The 16,865-nt window shown below is 50.1% G+C and overlaps 6 protein-coding genes across 6 annotated transcripts; 3 read left to right on the top strand and 3 right to left on the bottom strand.

Moving 5' to 3' along the window:
- Positions 1-695: 695 nt before the first annotated feature.
- On the top strand, positions 696-1,075 carry L3040_002318 (uncharacterized protein; the record flags this gene model as incomplete). Its single annotated transcript, XM_007289783.1, has 2 exons — positions 696-823; positions 880-1,075. 2 exons carry the CDS (start codon positions 696-698, stop codon positions 1,073-1,075), a joined length of 324 nt encoding a protein of 107 aa, XP_007289845.1.
- A 2,016-nt stretch (positions 1,076-3,091) lies between these two features.
- L3040_002317 (uncharacterized protein) lies at positions 3,092-4,228 on the top strand (the record flags this gene model as incomplete). The annotated part of the gene is made up of 1 exon (XM_007289784.1): positions 3,092-4,228. The coding sequence occupies one exon, from the start codon at positions 3,092-3,094 to the stop codon at positions 4,226-4,228; it is 1,137 nt and encodes a 378-aa protein (XP_007289846.1).
- Positions 4,229-5,734: 1,506 nt separating this feature from the next.
- L3040_002316 (uncharacterized protein) lies at positions 5,735-6,541 on the bottom strand (the record flags this gene model as incomplete). Its single annotated transcript, XM_007289785.1, has 2 exons — positions 5,735-6,410; positions 6,462-6,541. 2 exons carry the CDS (start codon positions 6,539-6,541, stop codon positions 5,735-5,737), a joined length of 756 nt encoding a protein of 251 aa, XP_007289847.1.
- A 945-nt stretch (positions 6,542-7,486) lies between these two features.
- Positions 7,487-9,449, bottom strand: L3040_002315 (uncharacterized protein; the record flags this gene model as incomplete). Its single annotated transcript, XM_007289786.2, has 5 exons — positions 7,487-7,825; positions 7,876-8,231; positions 8,299-8,476; positions 8,713-8,729; positions 8,867-9,449. 5 exons carry the CDS (start codon positions 9,447-9,449, stop codon positions 7,487-7,489), a joined length of 1,473 nt encoding a protein of 490 aa, XP_007289848.2.
- A 2,170-nt stretch (positions 9,450-11,619) lies between these two features.
- Positions 11,620-12,632, bottom strand: L3040_002314 (uncharacterized protein; the record flags this gene model as incomplete). The annotated part of the gene is made up of 5 exons (XM_066155509.1): positions 11,620-11,730; positions 11,860-11,999; positions 12,074-12,166; positions 12,315-12,410; positions 12,470-12,632. The coding sequence occupies 5 exons, from the start codon at positions 12,630-12,632 to the stop codon at positions 11,620-11,622; spliced, it is 603 nt and encodes a 200-aa protein (XP_066012508.1).
- A 2,269-nt stretch (positions 12,633-14,901) lies between these two features.
- L3040_002313 (uncharacterized protein) lies at positions 14,902-16,427 on the top strand (the record flags this gene model as incomplete). Its single annotated transcript, XM_066155508.1, has 4 exons — positions 14,902-15,198; positions 15,353-15,715; positions 15,765-15,908; positions 15,972-16,427. The coding sequence occupies 4 exons, from the start codon at positions 14,902-14,904 to the stop codon at positions 16,425-16,427; spliced, it is 1,260 nt and encodes a 419-aa protein (XP_066012507.1).
- Positions 16,428-16,865: the final 438 nt, after the last annotated feature.

The following is a 16,865-nucleotide window of genomic DNA, read 5'->3' as shown; positions in this document are numbered from 1 at the left end:
CTGCATTTGGAGGCAGTGGAGCCCTTTTTCAATAAAGGCTCCAGGGTTGAGGGGAGGGTGAAGCGACCACCAGCAAATAATCGTAGAAATACTTTGCTTGCTTCTTCTTGAATGACTAACCAACAACTCTCTGTGCGTGTACTCTGTAAAACACAAATCCCGAAATAGGGAAGGTTGCAACGTCACGTGCGACAATCTGGCTCGTCTCGTCTCGTCTCGCGATGTCGATACGGTATCGATATCGATATGGTCCCGTAATCCTTCCGAGCTCTCTTTTCGCTTCCAAAACAAGCTGGCAACGCCCCGATGCTCGGCCGGCGGGTGGGTAGTGTGCAGTGCAGTGCAGTGCAGTGCAACAACCCCTGGGGTATATGTGAAGTGACGGAGCATCGGTGCGGCTACCAGGACAACACGAAACCCGGTTCTTTGTCGTGTTGAGGCCTTGGTTGAGAAGCGGTAGGGTTGCACCTGCCACCCACGGCTTCAGGAAGGGTCAGGATCGTGTTTAGGCTCAGCATCGGCACAATAGGAGGACTGATAAAGCTGGAAGAATAATACTACTGCTACGTTGTACCGGTATGTATGTGGAGTCAGAGTACGGACGTCAACCGAGTGTTTGGTTACGTTCCGGGCCCTCGACTTGACTGCCTGAGGAGAGGGAAGAAGACCTGAGCCAATCTCTAGGCAGCATCGTCATGGCCGCGGACACAGAGCGTGTGGCTTTGTTGCGACCAGCTTGTTGCTCTGCAATGATGCTGGAAAGGGAGCTTAGCTTATGTTTCGGCAATGAGCTGCTGGTAGGCAAGCGCATTTGCAAGATCAGGTAGGCGAGGCTAGGGATGAGAGAGCAGGAGATTTATTAGCTGATAGTTCGCAAAGATCGGATGTTCGCGAGACAGGCAGATCGCCGCGCAGGAAGTCGCCTTCAGGATCCGCGGAATGGCTAGACAGAGGTCTGGGAGTGCTTTCTCCGTCTCGCGCAGAGCCGCAGCTGCAAGCTCGGAGAGTCGAAGCTTTCGTTGACGCGGATCCAGAGCTACAGCCAAGAGGTGGCGTGGGAGGTGCTCTGGGTTAACGACAACCGCGGGCTTCTCAACACCGCATGGTGTGGATGTCAGAGACTCGGATGAAGGGGGGGGGCCACTCCTGCCGTTGCCCAACTCTCAAGTCCCCAATGCTGCGTCTTGGGGGCTGCTTTGCATCACCGCAACGGTCTCTGACTCTCCTCCTCTCCTCCTCTCCTCCTCTCCCTTTCTCCTCCATCGTATCGCGATACAGTCAACTGGAAGCTGCAGGTACTCGATGTCGCCACCGAGATCGACGGACGGCCAGGCTGGAATCGCAAATGCTGAAGCGCTGCATCATGTTCTTTCCGCCTGGACTGGCCGAACCTCCTCTTCCTCCGGATGCTCTTTTCCATGTCCAGTCGTCATGGAGTACTGTCGCTCAAGTGATGCGCACAGTCCAAGTCTGAGTGTATAGCCGACATACTAGGTATGTAGCTAATGTACCGGTACGTAGTGTGCAGTGACCATGTCGGTTTGTTGACTTGCGTTCTGCTCGTCTTCGGACTTATCGATCGGCAGGCTCAGTTTGCGTTGCGTGCGTTGCGGAGGATGGACCTCGCGAGCGCTGCGCTCGACGAGCAGGGCTGGAGGTGTTTCTTCAACTACCGGTACACATCCGTTAATGATTAATCGACTTTCTCTAGACGCTCCAATACTTTCTAGTACAAAGTTGGGGTAGAGATAGGCATGCCCACTGACCACAAACCGCTCATAGGCTCGGACGTCGACGCACCTGCTGGGCCGTACCACTGTACCACCGTACCACCGTACCACCGTACCACCGTACCACCGTACCACCGTACCAGAAAAGATGCTCACCACAAGGTCATTTCATCGAGTCTAATGGCATAGCCCACGCATGCTCTTTGGCCTTCAGGATTTCAAGCGCTGGAGAAAAACGAATATGCACTTTTGTAATGGGGATCTTGCAGCAGAAATCTGCTTTTCACGTGCATCTGTTTTTGTGGCTGGGCTGGGGTCACACTTTCTTTACTTCTGGTTGCACTTCTCGCTTGTCCTTTCAGCTGGGCCAGTCCAGAGCAATGCCTCGCCGACAGACTTGGATCCAATCAACTTCTTGGAATCTCGAGTGTATCATTGGGAGGCAATGGCCCTTGCCTAGAACTCTGGCTTATGGCTTAGACGGCATGACGATTTCCCCAATCATGCGATTTCTAATTTCGTCATTCGAAATCTGGATACAGATCTACATCGTCGTTCGCCTTTTTGTCTTAATGCTCGACGCCAAAACGCCTTCTTCGCTCGCATTCTCCAGGATCAAGACACGGTAATTCCCATTCCCCCAGCGGAGTCCTCTTCAAGCCCGCCACGAACGTTCACGGTATTCTGCCAGCCACCTCTTTCTCATCGCCTTCAGCTCCTCGTCGGCCAGCGAAGCAATCCGATCAACATTCGTCGTCGGGACAGCTTTTCGGCGTGCCCGTCGCGGGACAATCAGTAGCCTCTAGAGCGCCATCGTGTCAACTCTGACAAGTCACCACCCACGGCGGCGGGCCAAGGGCCCACTTGAGCTCATTTGAGTGGTATGGGGAGCTGGAAGGGCTGCCCGATATACATGTCTACATGTGTATATCAATATATATATATATTTATAAATATATATCTATATATCTATATATATCTATATATACTCTATTGGGCGTGCATGCTTCCGACTCGGGGTGGTACAAGTATCGATCATCGAGGCACCGCCGGGGCGGAAGATCTGGACCCAGGTATTCGGGACCAAATTACCAAGCCTTTGGATCTGCACGCGGGGAAACGATCCGCTCTCGTCTCTCTTTTCCTTCTGGAAGGAATCCGCCTTAAGCCACGACATCCCACTTCGCTTGAAAACGAAGGCTGCCTGAATATCAGACAGACTCTAGACTACCTCGGAAAAGCCATTGATTTACTCCACGATCAACTTCGGACGATTCTAGATTGGCAAGCGAGTATTCGAATCTACAGCATATCTACAACAAGCGAAAGCAGGACAAAGTGCGATCCTTCTGATTATCACGATGGAACGCCCGCGTTCCGCGAATCGGGAGTTCCAGTTCCATCCCTTTCCCCGGCTCCCCGCCGAACTTCGCTACAAGATCTACGATTTTGCCTCCCCTCCTCCGCGCCTCGTCCCTATCACCTACACCGCCCCCAGGTCCGCCTCGGCCCCGAAAGCAAGCTACTTGCCGCCTCGCCAACTCAATCGCGACCAGGTCTCGCGCCCCTACTCCTCCTACGCGCTCACGACTCCCACGCCACGTCCTCCTCTCCTCCAGGTCTCGCCCGAGGCCCGTCTCTACACCCAGGACCACTACCCACCTCTCTTCTCCCTGCGCGGCTTGTCCACCCCGTCAATCATAAACTTTGCCCCGCGGAAAGACATCCTCTATTTTCCTAGGAAGGATGGATATATGGCGACTTTCCAGAACTTCACCCGCGTGCACACGCTTGCCGACCCTGTCTCCTTGCGCAGCGTCGAGCGGATAGCGGTCCACCAGGACCTGTTCGTCGAGGAGGAGAAGCGGAGATGGGCAGACCTCGAGCTGGGAAGAGGGGGCTTGGGACTGGAGCTGGGCCTGGAGGTGGGGGTCGGGGTGGGTATGGCGGCGGGGGAAGAGAGAGGAAGGTCTCGTGGCCGAGGAGGAATCGATGGCGTGACGTTACAGAGTCTGGACGAGTTCTGGGACGTTCTGAGATGCAAGTTCTCGGGTGTGAGGGAAGTCTGGATTCTCGAGGAGGGTGCGGAGGGCCGAGTGTTGCGGGAGGATTTTGGCGCTTCCTGGGGCGGTTCAGAGCAGGGGCTCGGAAGCGGAAGCGGAAGCGGAAGCGGAAGCGAGGATTCGGGGGACGATCTAGAGGGGAAGTGGACCGCGGGTTTCGAAGTCAAGGTCGCGGAGGCTGCTGAGGCGCTTGAGACGAAGACGGGATGGGTGGCGCCGCCCTGGAGACTGCTGAGGGCGGACGCGGACGAGGACGAGGACGAGGACGAGGATGAGGACGGGCGCGATCTCGATTCCGATGAGGAGGGGGAGGGGAATAGGGATGGGGGTTTGAGAGCGAGAGCCAGAGCAAGGGGATGGGGAGATGGCTATCTCGGCGGCAATCGCGCGCTGCCAGAGAGGGGGTTCATGCTTCATGTACGGGAAGATGGGTGAGAGAGAGCCGAGCTTCCTGGCGTGGAGAGATGGTCCACACCTTTCAACACGTAGCATCTGTCCAACTCCAAAATAAAAAAATCAAATACAAATCCCGTTTTTTGTCTCGAGTCTGTCCTGATGATTTGCAACGGTGGGATGATAGATGTCGGACTACAAGAACCACTTCTGTGTTTCTATTCTCTATCTTGATCGCGAAGCCCCCTTTCCCTCTTCTCTCTCGTCTCTCTCCTCTCTCTCCTCTCCTCCACCTAGAGACATCTGACGGCCCCCTTGACCCCCAAGTCCCAAACGAACAAGGAAGCGGGTTCCGTACCACCAGCCAAACAAACAACCAACCAACCAACCAACCAACCGTCCACCGCCTCCACGAGTCCCTTACTTGGATGCGGTGGTGGATGCGTTCTGAGGGGTAAAAGGGGGGAGGGGGGGGAAACAGTATCACAGAATATCAGTAAATCAGTAGTATATCAGTAGCACCCTTACGGAACGGAACTCGGGTTTTCGGGTTTTCGGGTCTTGGATCTCGGATGGGAGAATCGCGTTGCACGCATGTCTGCCTTCACATTCACATGGTACTATCTGTCTGTGTCTGTGTCTGTGTCTGTGTCTGTGTCTGTGTGGTGGAAGGCGATGGGTATATATATACAGATACAGCTGTATGGAATCTTTTGAGGGGGGGGAGGGGGTGGGTGGGTGGTGAGTGGGTGGGGAGAAGTTGACTACTGGCGGGGGGAGAGAGGGGGGGGGAGTTGAGAGAGAGAGAGAGAGTTGGGGATTGGGAGTTGGGGGTTGGGAGTTGGGAGTTGAGGTAGAAAGGAGAAGAAGAAGAAGAAGAACAAGAAGAACAAGGAAGGTCCCTTCGAGCTTACTTTTCCTTGCTTTGCTTTATCGCAGCTGATAATGTGATGTGATACAATATATTATAATATAATATAACGTGCGGTGATATAATGTAATTTAATGCAATATGATATGGAAAAAGATTCCGACTTTTAGAGTTCTTCGGTGAGGAGAAGGGGGGGGGAGGAGAGAGAGTTAATTGGAAAGGTAGAGTGAATGAAGCAAGGAAGTCAGTTGCGAGCCGAGATACGACAAAGGAGATGCGTAGCGAATAAATGAATCAATCCATGAGCGGACCTGTCCCGTATACGTAGTATTTACCAAAGTACTTATCTCGTAAGCTTCCTCGCTTCCCTTGGCGGAAAACCTACCTTGGCGTGAGATGAAAACAACGACGGCTGTAATAATCACTCCGTCACTTGAATGTTCTGGACCGGGAAAAGGACCGAACGAGAGAGATAGCGAGCGCTACTCAAATACGGTTTGCACAGCTCTGAATGACTGAAATGTACGGGGGAGAACAATCTGGGAATTTCTCGCTAGCTAGCTCATACTAGAAATTCTACCACCAGGCTAAACGATGCCAGCATCTAGCCATCCCCCTCTGCCGGTTCCTACCCTACCCCACCCAAGGAGTATGCGTTGCTGCGTGCGCAGGTACTCTCAAGCGCAGATGGTGACCAGCTCGGCAGGGAGCGTGACGGGCACCTGGAAAGCCTGGATCGTCTCGTTGTGCCAGTTGTTCTCGGCCACGCCGGTAGCGACCAGCGTCGCCGACGCCCCGGCCGCCTTGCCCGACGGCTTGCCCTCGACGTCGTAGGTCGACTGGCCCCGCGACAGGTACGCCTTGCCCGACTGCGTCGCGATGACGCTGCCGTCCTGGTTGCGCAGCTCCTGCTGGATGGTGCCCAGGTCCAGCTCGAGGGGCGATGGGTTCTCGACCACCAGCGTGTTCTTGAAGGAGCCGCCCTCGACGACGGTCTTCGAGATGGACGTCTTGGGCCCGTTCATGCCCTTCAGGGGGCAGTCCTTGTTGTAGTCGATCTCGGCTTTCATGCCCATGGCTTTCACTTGGGCCTTGCCGTTCTGGAGCTTGAGGACCAGGGACTCGTCGCGCAGGATGGCGGTAACGAAGGCTTTGAAAGCGGCCTTGTCCGAAATTTTGATGTGTTGGCTGGAGATGATGACTTTAGCCCCCGAAGAGCTGGTTTTGATGACGGGGAGGTCCAGCTTGCCGAAGGCGCCGCCTGGGCCGACAAGTTCAACTGTCATTTCGGCGATGGTGGCGCCTACGGGCCCAGTACCGGTGACCTCGGCCTCGATGGACATAACAAAGGAGCTGGTATTGTTAGCGAGTGTTCAAAAACTTTGTGGGAACTGAGAGACGTACTCAGGAGTGGCATCCGTGATCTTGATGAGCGTCACGTTGAGCTTCGAGTTGCTCATGATGGCACTGGTGATGGCGTTCATTTTGAATTGGTGTTGAGTTAAGGACTAAAGTTAGGATTGTAGGATATGATAAGATGGTAAGGCAATTTTTGAATGTTGAACTGCAGATGGAGATGAAGATGATGATATGGATAAAAGTATTCAGATAGCTTCGCACCGGAAGAACTAAAGTTAGGATTGTAGGATATAATAAGATGGTGAGGCAAATTTTGAATGTTGAACTGCAGATGGAGATGAAGATGATGATATGAATAAAAGTATTGAGATAGCTTCGCACCGATGGGTCTTATAGCATTGAGTGAGCGGACTGCATTGCCATGATTGCGTTGCGAGCTGTCCATGCAGGCCATGCCGGAATAGCCTCACGCCAGCGGTAGGAAACGTAGCGGCAAAACGAGCGTGACGCATGTTGCTCGCCAGCTATGCTTCGGTCCATCACATTCTCTAGCTTTGAACTCGTCTTTGGAGATGTCTTTGGAGATGTCTCCTCTTCGAAACCTAAATTCGCGACGTCTGTGCTGCATAGCAATGGAAGCCATTCACGATGCCACCCAAGACTAGCCTGCTTAGGGCGCTAGGACTATTGTTTTGCGACGTTCCGTATATTACCGCTGGCATCAAGGCCTTGAAACAACCTATCAAAACGCTTAAAGCCTCGGCATAAAATACGAGGGAATCAACAAAACATTCGGCAAATCGAAGTGAAGAGCGAGACGTGTTTGCGAAGCGAGCCGACTTAGCTAGCGGAAAGAATTTGAGATTCTGTGACCATGAACCCTTAAAAGAAAACTTCGAGCTTTAGTCGAGTGCAAGTATATCGATATAATACCGGGCCGAAGCGTTTGCATGTTTTGAAGCCAAGTGTTCACAACAAAGAGTCAGGATGCTTTGAGGGAGCAGAGGGGGGGGGGAAATTGGTCGAATAATTATTGGTCATTAAGTGTCGTTCCATACCCGATCCAGAATCTACAGAGTGTTCGTAACAGCCTGGACGATTGCCCCTTTGCTACCCTGATCCAGATCATCTATGTTCTTCATCTCGTCCTTCGACAGCTCAAAGTCGTAGACATTGGCATTCTCAATGATTCGGGATGGGGTGTCGCTCTTAGGCAGCGGGACCCAATTCTTCTGCAAGCAGTATCGGATCAACACATGGCTGACCGCCTTATTGTGTTTCTCGGCGATTTTGGTAAGGGTTGGGTCGTTAGCCTTTTGATTCCTAACAAGAGGACAATATGCTTCGACGATAATACCGTTCTTGTGGCAGAAGTCGACGACCTCTCGCTGTTGAGAGAATGGGTGCAGCTACGTTACGAGATGAGCTTGTGCGAAATCCATTTTCTAGAGCGAAATACCTCAATTTGATTGACGTGTGGAGGGTAAACTTTGGCAAAGCCCTTCAGCTCCTCGATATGGCCAATGCCCCAATTGCTGACTCCAATGGCTCTGGTCTTGCCACTTTCCAACAGCTTCTCAAGCGCCGTGTACATTTCCTTCCTAGCCTTGGAGCCACCGCTCGCAGTATGTATCAGGAAAAGATCGACATAGCCATTGCTGCCGTCGATTTTATCAACGCTCTCTACCAGCTGCTCGTACGTCTTATCCACGCTACCCGCGGCTGCGATGATCTTGGTGGTGATGAAGACCTCGGATCGGGGGATGCCTGACTGACGCACGGCTTCACCAACTTCCTTCTCGTTGGCGTAGTATTCTAGGGATTGTAAGAGGAGGATTCCGACCAGAAGGGCGGAGTTGCAGTTGCAGAGAAAGAATCTTACGCGCCGAGTCAATGTGCCTGTACCCAGCCTTGAGCGCGGTCAAGCAGGAGTTGACGCATTGCTTGCTTGGAGATTGATAGACCCCAAAGCCCAATCTGGGAATCTTGACTGCGGAGTTGGGAAGGGCGAGCAGGTCGTTGATGGATAGTTTGGCGGCCATGGCTTGTTGTTCTATGTACTATATTGTGAGTTGTGTCAGCTTATTGAAAGGTTGCAGAGCTGGGGTGTGCGGTTGCAATTGAAGTTGAAGTTGAAGTTGAAGTTATGAAGTAAAGGCCGCATGTTGGATCCATGACGTATAAATTGTGGAAGTGGAAAGTGTCGAGCAGATCACGACTTGGCGTGCTGAATGGAATTGTAACCAACATTGATAATAACGCTCATTCATCATCTTTTTCTTTGCTTCTTTCTTACCTTTCCACTCTCGCAGGCTATCACTATCAGATCAAAGCCCTCTCAGCTTGGCTCAGCTTGGCTTGAGTGCAATTCTATCCAGCATCTCAGATTGCACTTGCACCTGGTCGAGAAGAGACGGGCTTTCATTCATATCAGCAACCCCACATATCACCAGTCTGAGTGATCCTCCCTTGCCCATCCCGGTGGATGACAAGCTGACGATACTTGATCCCGATCCATGTTTCCCCCCCCGTATCGAACGCATCCATCCTTAGCCACTCAGCATCTTCGGCGCCGGATCCTATCCAACACTCATGGGGAAATATCATGAGTTGCCGAATCGGAGGTTGTACAGCCAGCATCTTCCGCCAGCTCGCCTCCTTCCTTTCGACCGCCGCCTTCTTCTCTGCACTAGATCTCCAGTAATCAAATCCGCTGAAGTCAGTGTACTCCTCCCATCGGATGATCAGAACCTTTGTGTCGGTTTCGATTGTTTGGCCTCGTCGGTAATCGACGTGCTTGAGAACACGGCCACGGGCACGCAGGAAGGGACAGGGACCCCGGACGGTGCCGTCCATAGCCGGGAGAAGGAATAAGCGTTTCTGGATCGGGGGAGAGGTGCTGATGGCGTTGTGGAAGCTGTGGTTGACAAGATTGGCGCGGACGAGGAGGTCGACATGGGAGAGTGGAAGGAGGATGATCTCGAGAAGTTCGGGGGTTGCTAACACTCGCTGTGCCGCTGTGAGATTCTCCATTTTGAGAGTGTTTTGAGTGTTGCTCTCGAATTGCTCACAAAAGCAATTGTAGGTTTGGTGCAAAAGTGCAAGGCTTGCTTAGAGACGGGGGAGTACGGAGCTAGCTACGTAATGAGAGTGGTAGGTCGGACCCTGACTAAGCGAGATTATTTACGACGACGACTCCAGCTTATCCAAACATTACCATCAACGCAGAGAAAACTGCCTACATTTCCCATTCTCAATTACTCCTTCAAATTACTAACCTGAAATAGTATTCAAAATTCCCCAGTGAGATTTAGGATAGTCGCAATTACTCGCACTGTCCAGTGTCCTTGGCCACGAATTACAACAACTTCGAATCTTGACCATCTCGACGCGCTTGTGCCTATATATGGTGTTATGAGAAGGTGCCAAAGACTTCTCATCCCTCATACAATTTGCAGATATTAATGTCGCGTATATCAAGGTCAGGCAAGGGGATTTATCCTAAATTCGCAATGCTCGAGATTTACGATCACCGTCAGGCCAGAGGTTTTTAACTTTAACGGAGGAGACATCAGGATACCGCAGGAAGGCTCCTTCATGTCCACGCTGATATTGTCACTGAGCTTACACTACAGCATCGCACTCAGTACATCAACCCTTGCTTCGGAGAAGATATTCCGGAAAGAAGATAGATACCACACACCCAATATTTAACTCATTCGGCCCCATCCCCCACCACATCGCCAAACTCCTCCGGCAGCTTAACCAACATCCCCGATTCTTGTTCTGTTCTCGCATCACTCGCTCTTCACCAATTCAGACGCAGCAGCTTTGGAACCGGGGATATGAGATGTTGCGAAATGGACAGCGATGCGGATAACAAATTTTTTATTTTTGAGAATTTTGGTATCCATGGTAAGCCCTAGACTCAGGCACGCCCTCTCTTTGCACTGGTGGATCTCAAATCTTGAGACTGTTATCTAAACGCCACAGTGAATGCTGTGCTGGAGGCTTTCAGCAACGGGACAGGTTGGCTCTGTTTCGTAGGCCGAAAGCGAAGCCACAATTGAAGTGCATGATATACCAACTGAAATTCCAAACATCCGCATCATGGCTACATCCTCGAAGAACACGACATACTCCTGCAGCTGCAGCTGAGGTCACACCGAACGATTCCGGCCCGCTAATTGCTAGGTTAGATAGAGGCGAGGCTCACGAAGACTGCAAATGTCTCTCAGGGACTGTGGGTTTTTACTCTCGATGAGCCACAAGGATCAAGGTCATACTGAGCACGCGGTGCGTGAACAGCGTTTTAAAATTCAGACTCTAGGATTTCATTCCTAATGATAGCCTCCTTAAGTGTGATGCAAGCAGCTGTCTTTCTAGCATTTCCCTCCTAATACTAGCCCCCTTCAGTGGGATGTACAAACCGCCTGGTGTCAAAACCATTCCCGGAAAGGAAACTATCGAGATGCTTGACGGGCAACCTGGCGACAGATGGTACTGAGATCGGGTGGTCTCCATCCGAAAGACTTTGATCTAGCAGGATCCTTTCTCCAAATAGCAGGCTGTAACAATGTGGATTTTTCTCAGAGAGTACGAGAGTAGGCTTTTTTTGCTCCAGTTACTGCATTGTGGTCGTAACGAGCTATGAAATTTCATCGGACTGGCGATTGACGCGATCGATTGGTTGGTCTTTGGTGGGAGTTTGGGTGGGAGTTTTGGAGGCTCGGAAGAGATGCCTTGGGTGGGGAGTGCGTGTCGGAGGAGGACTCGGGCGGTTCAACGTTGATGGTAGTGATGGGCGAGAGCGTCTCGTCGACGTGATGGGGTCTTCGGACTCGGTGGCAGAGTCCGGTAATGCTTCAATGTTTGAGGGCTTCAATGTTTGAAGCGGAGCCGATTAATTTTTTTTAATTCTTTTTTAATTTTTTTTTTTTTTTTTTTTTTTTTTTTTTTTTTTTTTTTTTTTTTTTTTTTTTCTCTGTTTTTTTCTTTTTCTCTTCTTTTTTCTTCTTTTTTCTTCTTTTTTCTTCTTTTTTCTTCTTTTTTCTTCTTTTTTCTTCTTTTTTCTTCTTTTTTCTTCTTTTTTCTTCTTTTTTCTTCTTTTTTCTTCTTTTTTTTTTTTTTTTTTTTTTTTTCTTTGGTACGTTGAAACGCTATCTATGATGCGATGCGTTTTCCTGTCTTGATGGCTAGTGCTTCATGCGTGCGACTGAATGTGTCTCTCGATTCTTCTGATAGCCCTGATAGTGTAGTTGCGGATCCTATTTGTGTATTTGATATCTGACTTGAGCTGCATCAATAAGGCGGACTTTTTTCGATGTTAGCTTTGGATTCTGTAATTTCTTGAAAAGACATGGTGTTTTCTGAAGATCTCGGGTCCTTAGAGGGAGCAGATGATCCAACAACATCAGGAAACGGGGTGGGGATCTACACATACAAGCCTGTCGCGGGTCTTGGAGACTTTGTCGTCGCCTCCTCCACAGGCAGCGATGTCTTCAGGACTTGGGTGGATGATATCCAAGGATAGGGTGCGCCAATATTTACGTAATCGTCGAACTGCTAGTCGTTGCTCCCAGACTGTAGCAATATCAGTCCTTGCCCTGGCCTTAAAAATGATGAAATGATTAAGGGATTGAATATTGGGTACTTACGGATGCCGGTCATCATCATCACTACGCTTTTGTAGAGTTCTGCACGTTGTTTTGCGGATTCAAACTTCTGGCGCTGCTTCCCAGCTCGTCCTGCTTCGCGGTAGTTAGCCCTTGCCCTGGCAAAATTTCACCTCTTCGGGATGTATTTGCTCGCTGTCTCGGCTCTGAATGCGCAAGTGTGTGACTTCAGAACTTTGAATCTCGAAATGCTGAAATTACAAGAAGTGAGAGTTGTACTTACGGGCCTGTTCACGAGCCTTTTGACGAGCCCATCGACGAGACTGGTGAGCTTTCCATGCAGGGCGATAATGAAGAAGGGTGGCATCACTAATATCGCCTAGGCAAAAATTGGTATTAGATTTACACGATCAAAAATGGTTCCGGCTTTGTACTTACGGCGGCCGTAGGCATTGGAAAAAGTTTGGAAGCGATCGGTGGCAGAAGGATAACCCTGGTCTTTATCAAGGTGATTCTTGAGGTCAAGTTTGCCAAAGGCAAGTGTGGTCTTGTCGGTGGCGGCACGTTGGCTAAGGCCAAGAGGCGATGGGCAGGAGGGCATTGTGAGAGTGTCAAACAGGACTAAAGAGCTGAAGAATCACTTATATATATGTTGACGGTTGTCTACTAGTATTGCTCTGATAATATGGAAGCTTGTGGATCATTTCAGACACCTAAAGAAGTGAACACTATCTTGAAAGGGAGGAATGTTGGGGAGGGAGAAAGCGGGCCGAGAATTTATAAATCTTTGGAGGAGGCTCAGAATTAGTTCTTACGTCACCCCAGAGGTTTGAAAATAGACTTCTGTAGTTTATAACTAGAACTAGACGGTCGAGTTAGTGGGTTACTATTGACGGAGAGTAGTGGAAGTCTACACGCCGATTCAGGCTATTGACACTACGAAGCAGACTCTCAATGAGCGAAATGTTACTCAACTCCAACCAAAACGGTTGTCAGTCGCGGATCAAATACAGATTACGACTCGAGTACCATTTCGATATGCTTCCATACCTCAGAGTTACTCTACTGCCATGGATGAAGATGCACTATGGATTCTACGAAATCGTTGAAAAGTTGCCATGAGTTTCGCTGTAACTACTGTGTCCCATGCTAACGTATACTCCTGCATTTTACGTTCCTACTAAAACCTCAACCACTACAACTATTACAATCTACGAATACTAATCAGTTGTTGAGAGTGATCGGACGCGCTGACTTCTAAGCTTCTTTTCCGTCCAACTTTGTAGGCTGACCTCCGTTTGCCCACACACGCCAACCCCCAACCGTTACACCCCTCTTGTTCCCTTCATTTTCTACGAATCTATTACTCACGGTGATTAGGCGTTCTGACCTCCAGGCTCCCTCTCCCTCTCCCTCCCTCTCCTTATCCTTTGCAACCTCTTTGGGATTCCAAGAGCGCTCTCCGTCCTCCAGATAATTTCTGAATCCCTAGAACGACTAACACAACGAAACAAATCGACCATGGCCAGCGCCAGGGAGAGTGCCGAGCTAAAGATTTTGATAGACAAGGTCGGGGGAGCACAAGCGACAGTTTAGATTGAAAAAGTGTGAAATAGCAAAACTCCAATAAAGAAATGACAATGAAGCATGACGAAAAACATTAATCACAAGCAGAATTACACGCGGGCGCACTGCCAAATGAAGCTTCGCCAACTCTAGATCAAAGCAACTTAACAATCTGGCGCCGATATCCCTTCAGCCTTGAGTAGATGATTCACAGATTCGAACGATAGAGGTCACGGAAAAAGAAAATATAAAGAGGATTGATCTAGGAAATTTGATCATTAAACGAGACAGAAAGGGTTTAGTTTCAAGGGTAGTGCCGCACGCGCCTTCACCGTCTCGTAATATAAAAAGTATATAAAAATGGTCATCTAACCAATAGCTCTTTGTCCATCTTGCAACTGTCCATATCCTCTAGAGATTCTTGCTGCCTTGCCTCAGTATTCTTTATGCATTAACGAGACAGCTGTTTTGGGTCAATGTTCTGTATAGGGTGGTGCTGCAGACTGTTTCTCTGGATACCTAGACATCCTATATCACCCGAATCCGGATTCCGTTGTTGCGCAAAGCGAATAAATAAAAATGACTTCTCCGGATTTCAATTTTCAAGGCTCGACTGGGAAGCCCAAAGAGTATCAATTTAACGCGAGATTAGAGACATCTTCAGGAAACGGCGTGTCTCAACGTCAATTTCGTGTCCCTTCACTGCGGCATAAGGCTATCACCTCTGTTGTCCCGGTAAATAAACAACAAAGAGTTCTCAAGGCCTCTCTCTTAGAGCCTACGACAGGCTCACTTTCTGTCGACATGTCTAGCTTAAGTGCAACCTCCCCCTTCTTTCTCACCCCAATATCTTCCCCTACACCATCACTGCCCTCAACAACTTCAACGACTTCAACGACTTCTTCGCCTTCTCCTGAAGCAACACCCAAAAAACAATTTTCTTTCGCAGACATCCCGTTCAGGCAGAAAATGACCGAGGACGACCAGACTCGTGGGCTCGCTGCCCGACTTGCTCTCTTACAGCCCGCGACTGGCTTGCAAGAAGCAAAAAAGGAGTAAGGACAACCAGGCAATAGCCATTTTCCCTCTTTCTAGTGTCTCAGAAGCATTAGCACCCAAAAATCCTCGAGACACTCCTACGCGAGTGCCTGCTAACTTTCCGATCATGCAGGCTCGTGAGCACCCCAATTTTCACAAGGTCGGTCCTCGACTACTCCGCGGAATCCTTTAGTCAATATGGCTTCTTGGCCGGTAACTCAAGCGTCCTCGATTGCCTTTCTGCTGCTGGACACGATCCCGCTACAATGACGCCGGCTCAGGATCCTAGCGTATTTTTCAACATCTCAGCACCTTCCAGCGCTTTCATCTGTGGATCTCAAGGATCTGGAAAGAGCCATACGCTTTCGGTGTTGCTCGAGAGCTGCCTGTTAAAGCTTAAGGACGTCAACAAGCTCGACAATCCTCTAGCAGCACTCGTATTCCACTACGACTCGTTCATCTCTGATCTGAGAGGAACCCCGTGCGAGGCTGCGCACCTCTCTTCAAACCCGAATATCAAAGTACGGGTCCTTTGCTCGCCTTCTAACATTCAAACCATTAAAGTATGTATTCATTCTCTCTCGCACATGCTTCCCTAAAAACAACACCAGAAGAATGGGGATACTTTCTACTGATGCTGCTACACCCAATCCACCTCTGCCTTCTACACTTCCAAAGCTCCGTACCGGTCTGAAAATTTTGCTGATCAAAGAGTAGCGCACCTATATGGGAATGAACGTCGAGATTGAGCCTCTGAAAATCAATCAAAACGATCTCAATACTAAGCGCATGCTGGATCTTATGGCGGTCAACCAGGACGACGGACGCATGCCATTGTATTTGCATGAGATTACACGTATATTGCGTGAAATGCGAGTTAGACAGCAACAAAACAACGGATCCTTCAACTATGCCGAATTCAAGCAACTGATTGCGCTCTCACCGATGACCCCTGCTCAGCAAGCACCTCTTACCCAGCGTTTGGATTCACTCGAGTCCTTCATGCCTAAGGCTCAGACACAAGTAAATGCTTTGAAGGCTAAGACGTCGAAGGAGTCGGGAAACGACTGGACCATCAAGGTATGCTCCCACAGAATCTGTGTACATTTTCGCATCTGATTTTGTGAAGCCTGGAACCTTGACGATTGTGGACCTATCTTGCCCATGTGTTACATCAGACGGAGCCTGCGCATTATTCAATATGTGCCTCAGCCTCTTCCTCGAACAAAAGACGAATGTAGGGCGTATCGTTGCTTTGGATGAAGCACACAAGGTAGGTGTCCAACGAACAACGGGTAGCATAGCTTTCGATCAGACGACCTCTAACACTTGATAGTATATGAATACCGCATCCGAGGCTACCACGCTTACGAACACCCTGCTATCTTGCATTCGTCTACAACGTCATCTCGGCACCCGTGTTTTTATCTCTACCCAAGAGCCCTCAATCTCCCCGAAGCTCCTGGATCTTTGCTCCATCACCATTGTGCACCGCTTTACATCGCCGGACTGGCTACGCTGCCTTCGGTCACACATTGCTGCGCTGGATAACGACGAAGGTTTGACGAATAATCCGAAGTTGCAGTTAGCCAACATCTTCAACCAGATCGTCAAATTGACTGTCGGACAAGCTCTGCTCTTTGCCCCGAGTGCAGTTATCGACGTCGAACTGCCTGAATCTGGCGAGTCAAAGCGTGGCCTCAACAGACTCGGTATTCAATATCTGCGAATAAAGATTCGCGACCGAGTCACCACTGATGGCGGAAGGAGTGTGATGGCTCTGGGATCCTAGCCATCGCGGTCTGATACTTCACATGCGGTGAATGGCTCTACACTCTTCGGCGTGAGGGGACCAGAGAACCTGGAAGAGAATATCCCGTTCGGAAAGCCAGCTACTGATCATGCGAGAGTTGGGCACACTGGGATGCCACTCTCGGAAATTCGGGTGAATATCGTCTCCGACCTTGTAAAGATGGCTGCTAGTGCTCCTGGTTCTGACAGAGCCTCTTTGATTGGACTTTTCTCCGTCCCGGGTGCAAACTGCGGCATCCCGCTCTCCCTCGAAGCGGAACTCAACTCTGCTACAGAGACGACGAAATTTTTTTCGGAATACCTGCTTCACACGCCCTTCTACCAACTTCTCCCTCGCAGAGTTATGACTTGGCGATTATGCCTGTGCCGCGGCGTTCCTTTTTGATTTTTTTTCCCCGGGGGTGCATGTTTCCCTAGC

Source organism: Drepanopeziza brunnea (genome assembly GCF_022702325.1).
Source record: "Drepanopeziza brunnea f. sp. 'multigermtubi' strain 214-2 chromosome Unknown ctg3, whole genome shotgun sequence".
NCBI classification, from domain to species: Eukaryota; Fungi; Ascomycota; class Leotiomycetes; order Helotiales; family Drepanopezizaceae; genus Drepanopeziza; species Drepanopeziza brunnea.
This window is presented reverse-complemented; position numbering and strand designations above follow the sequence as displayed.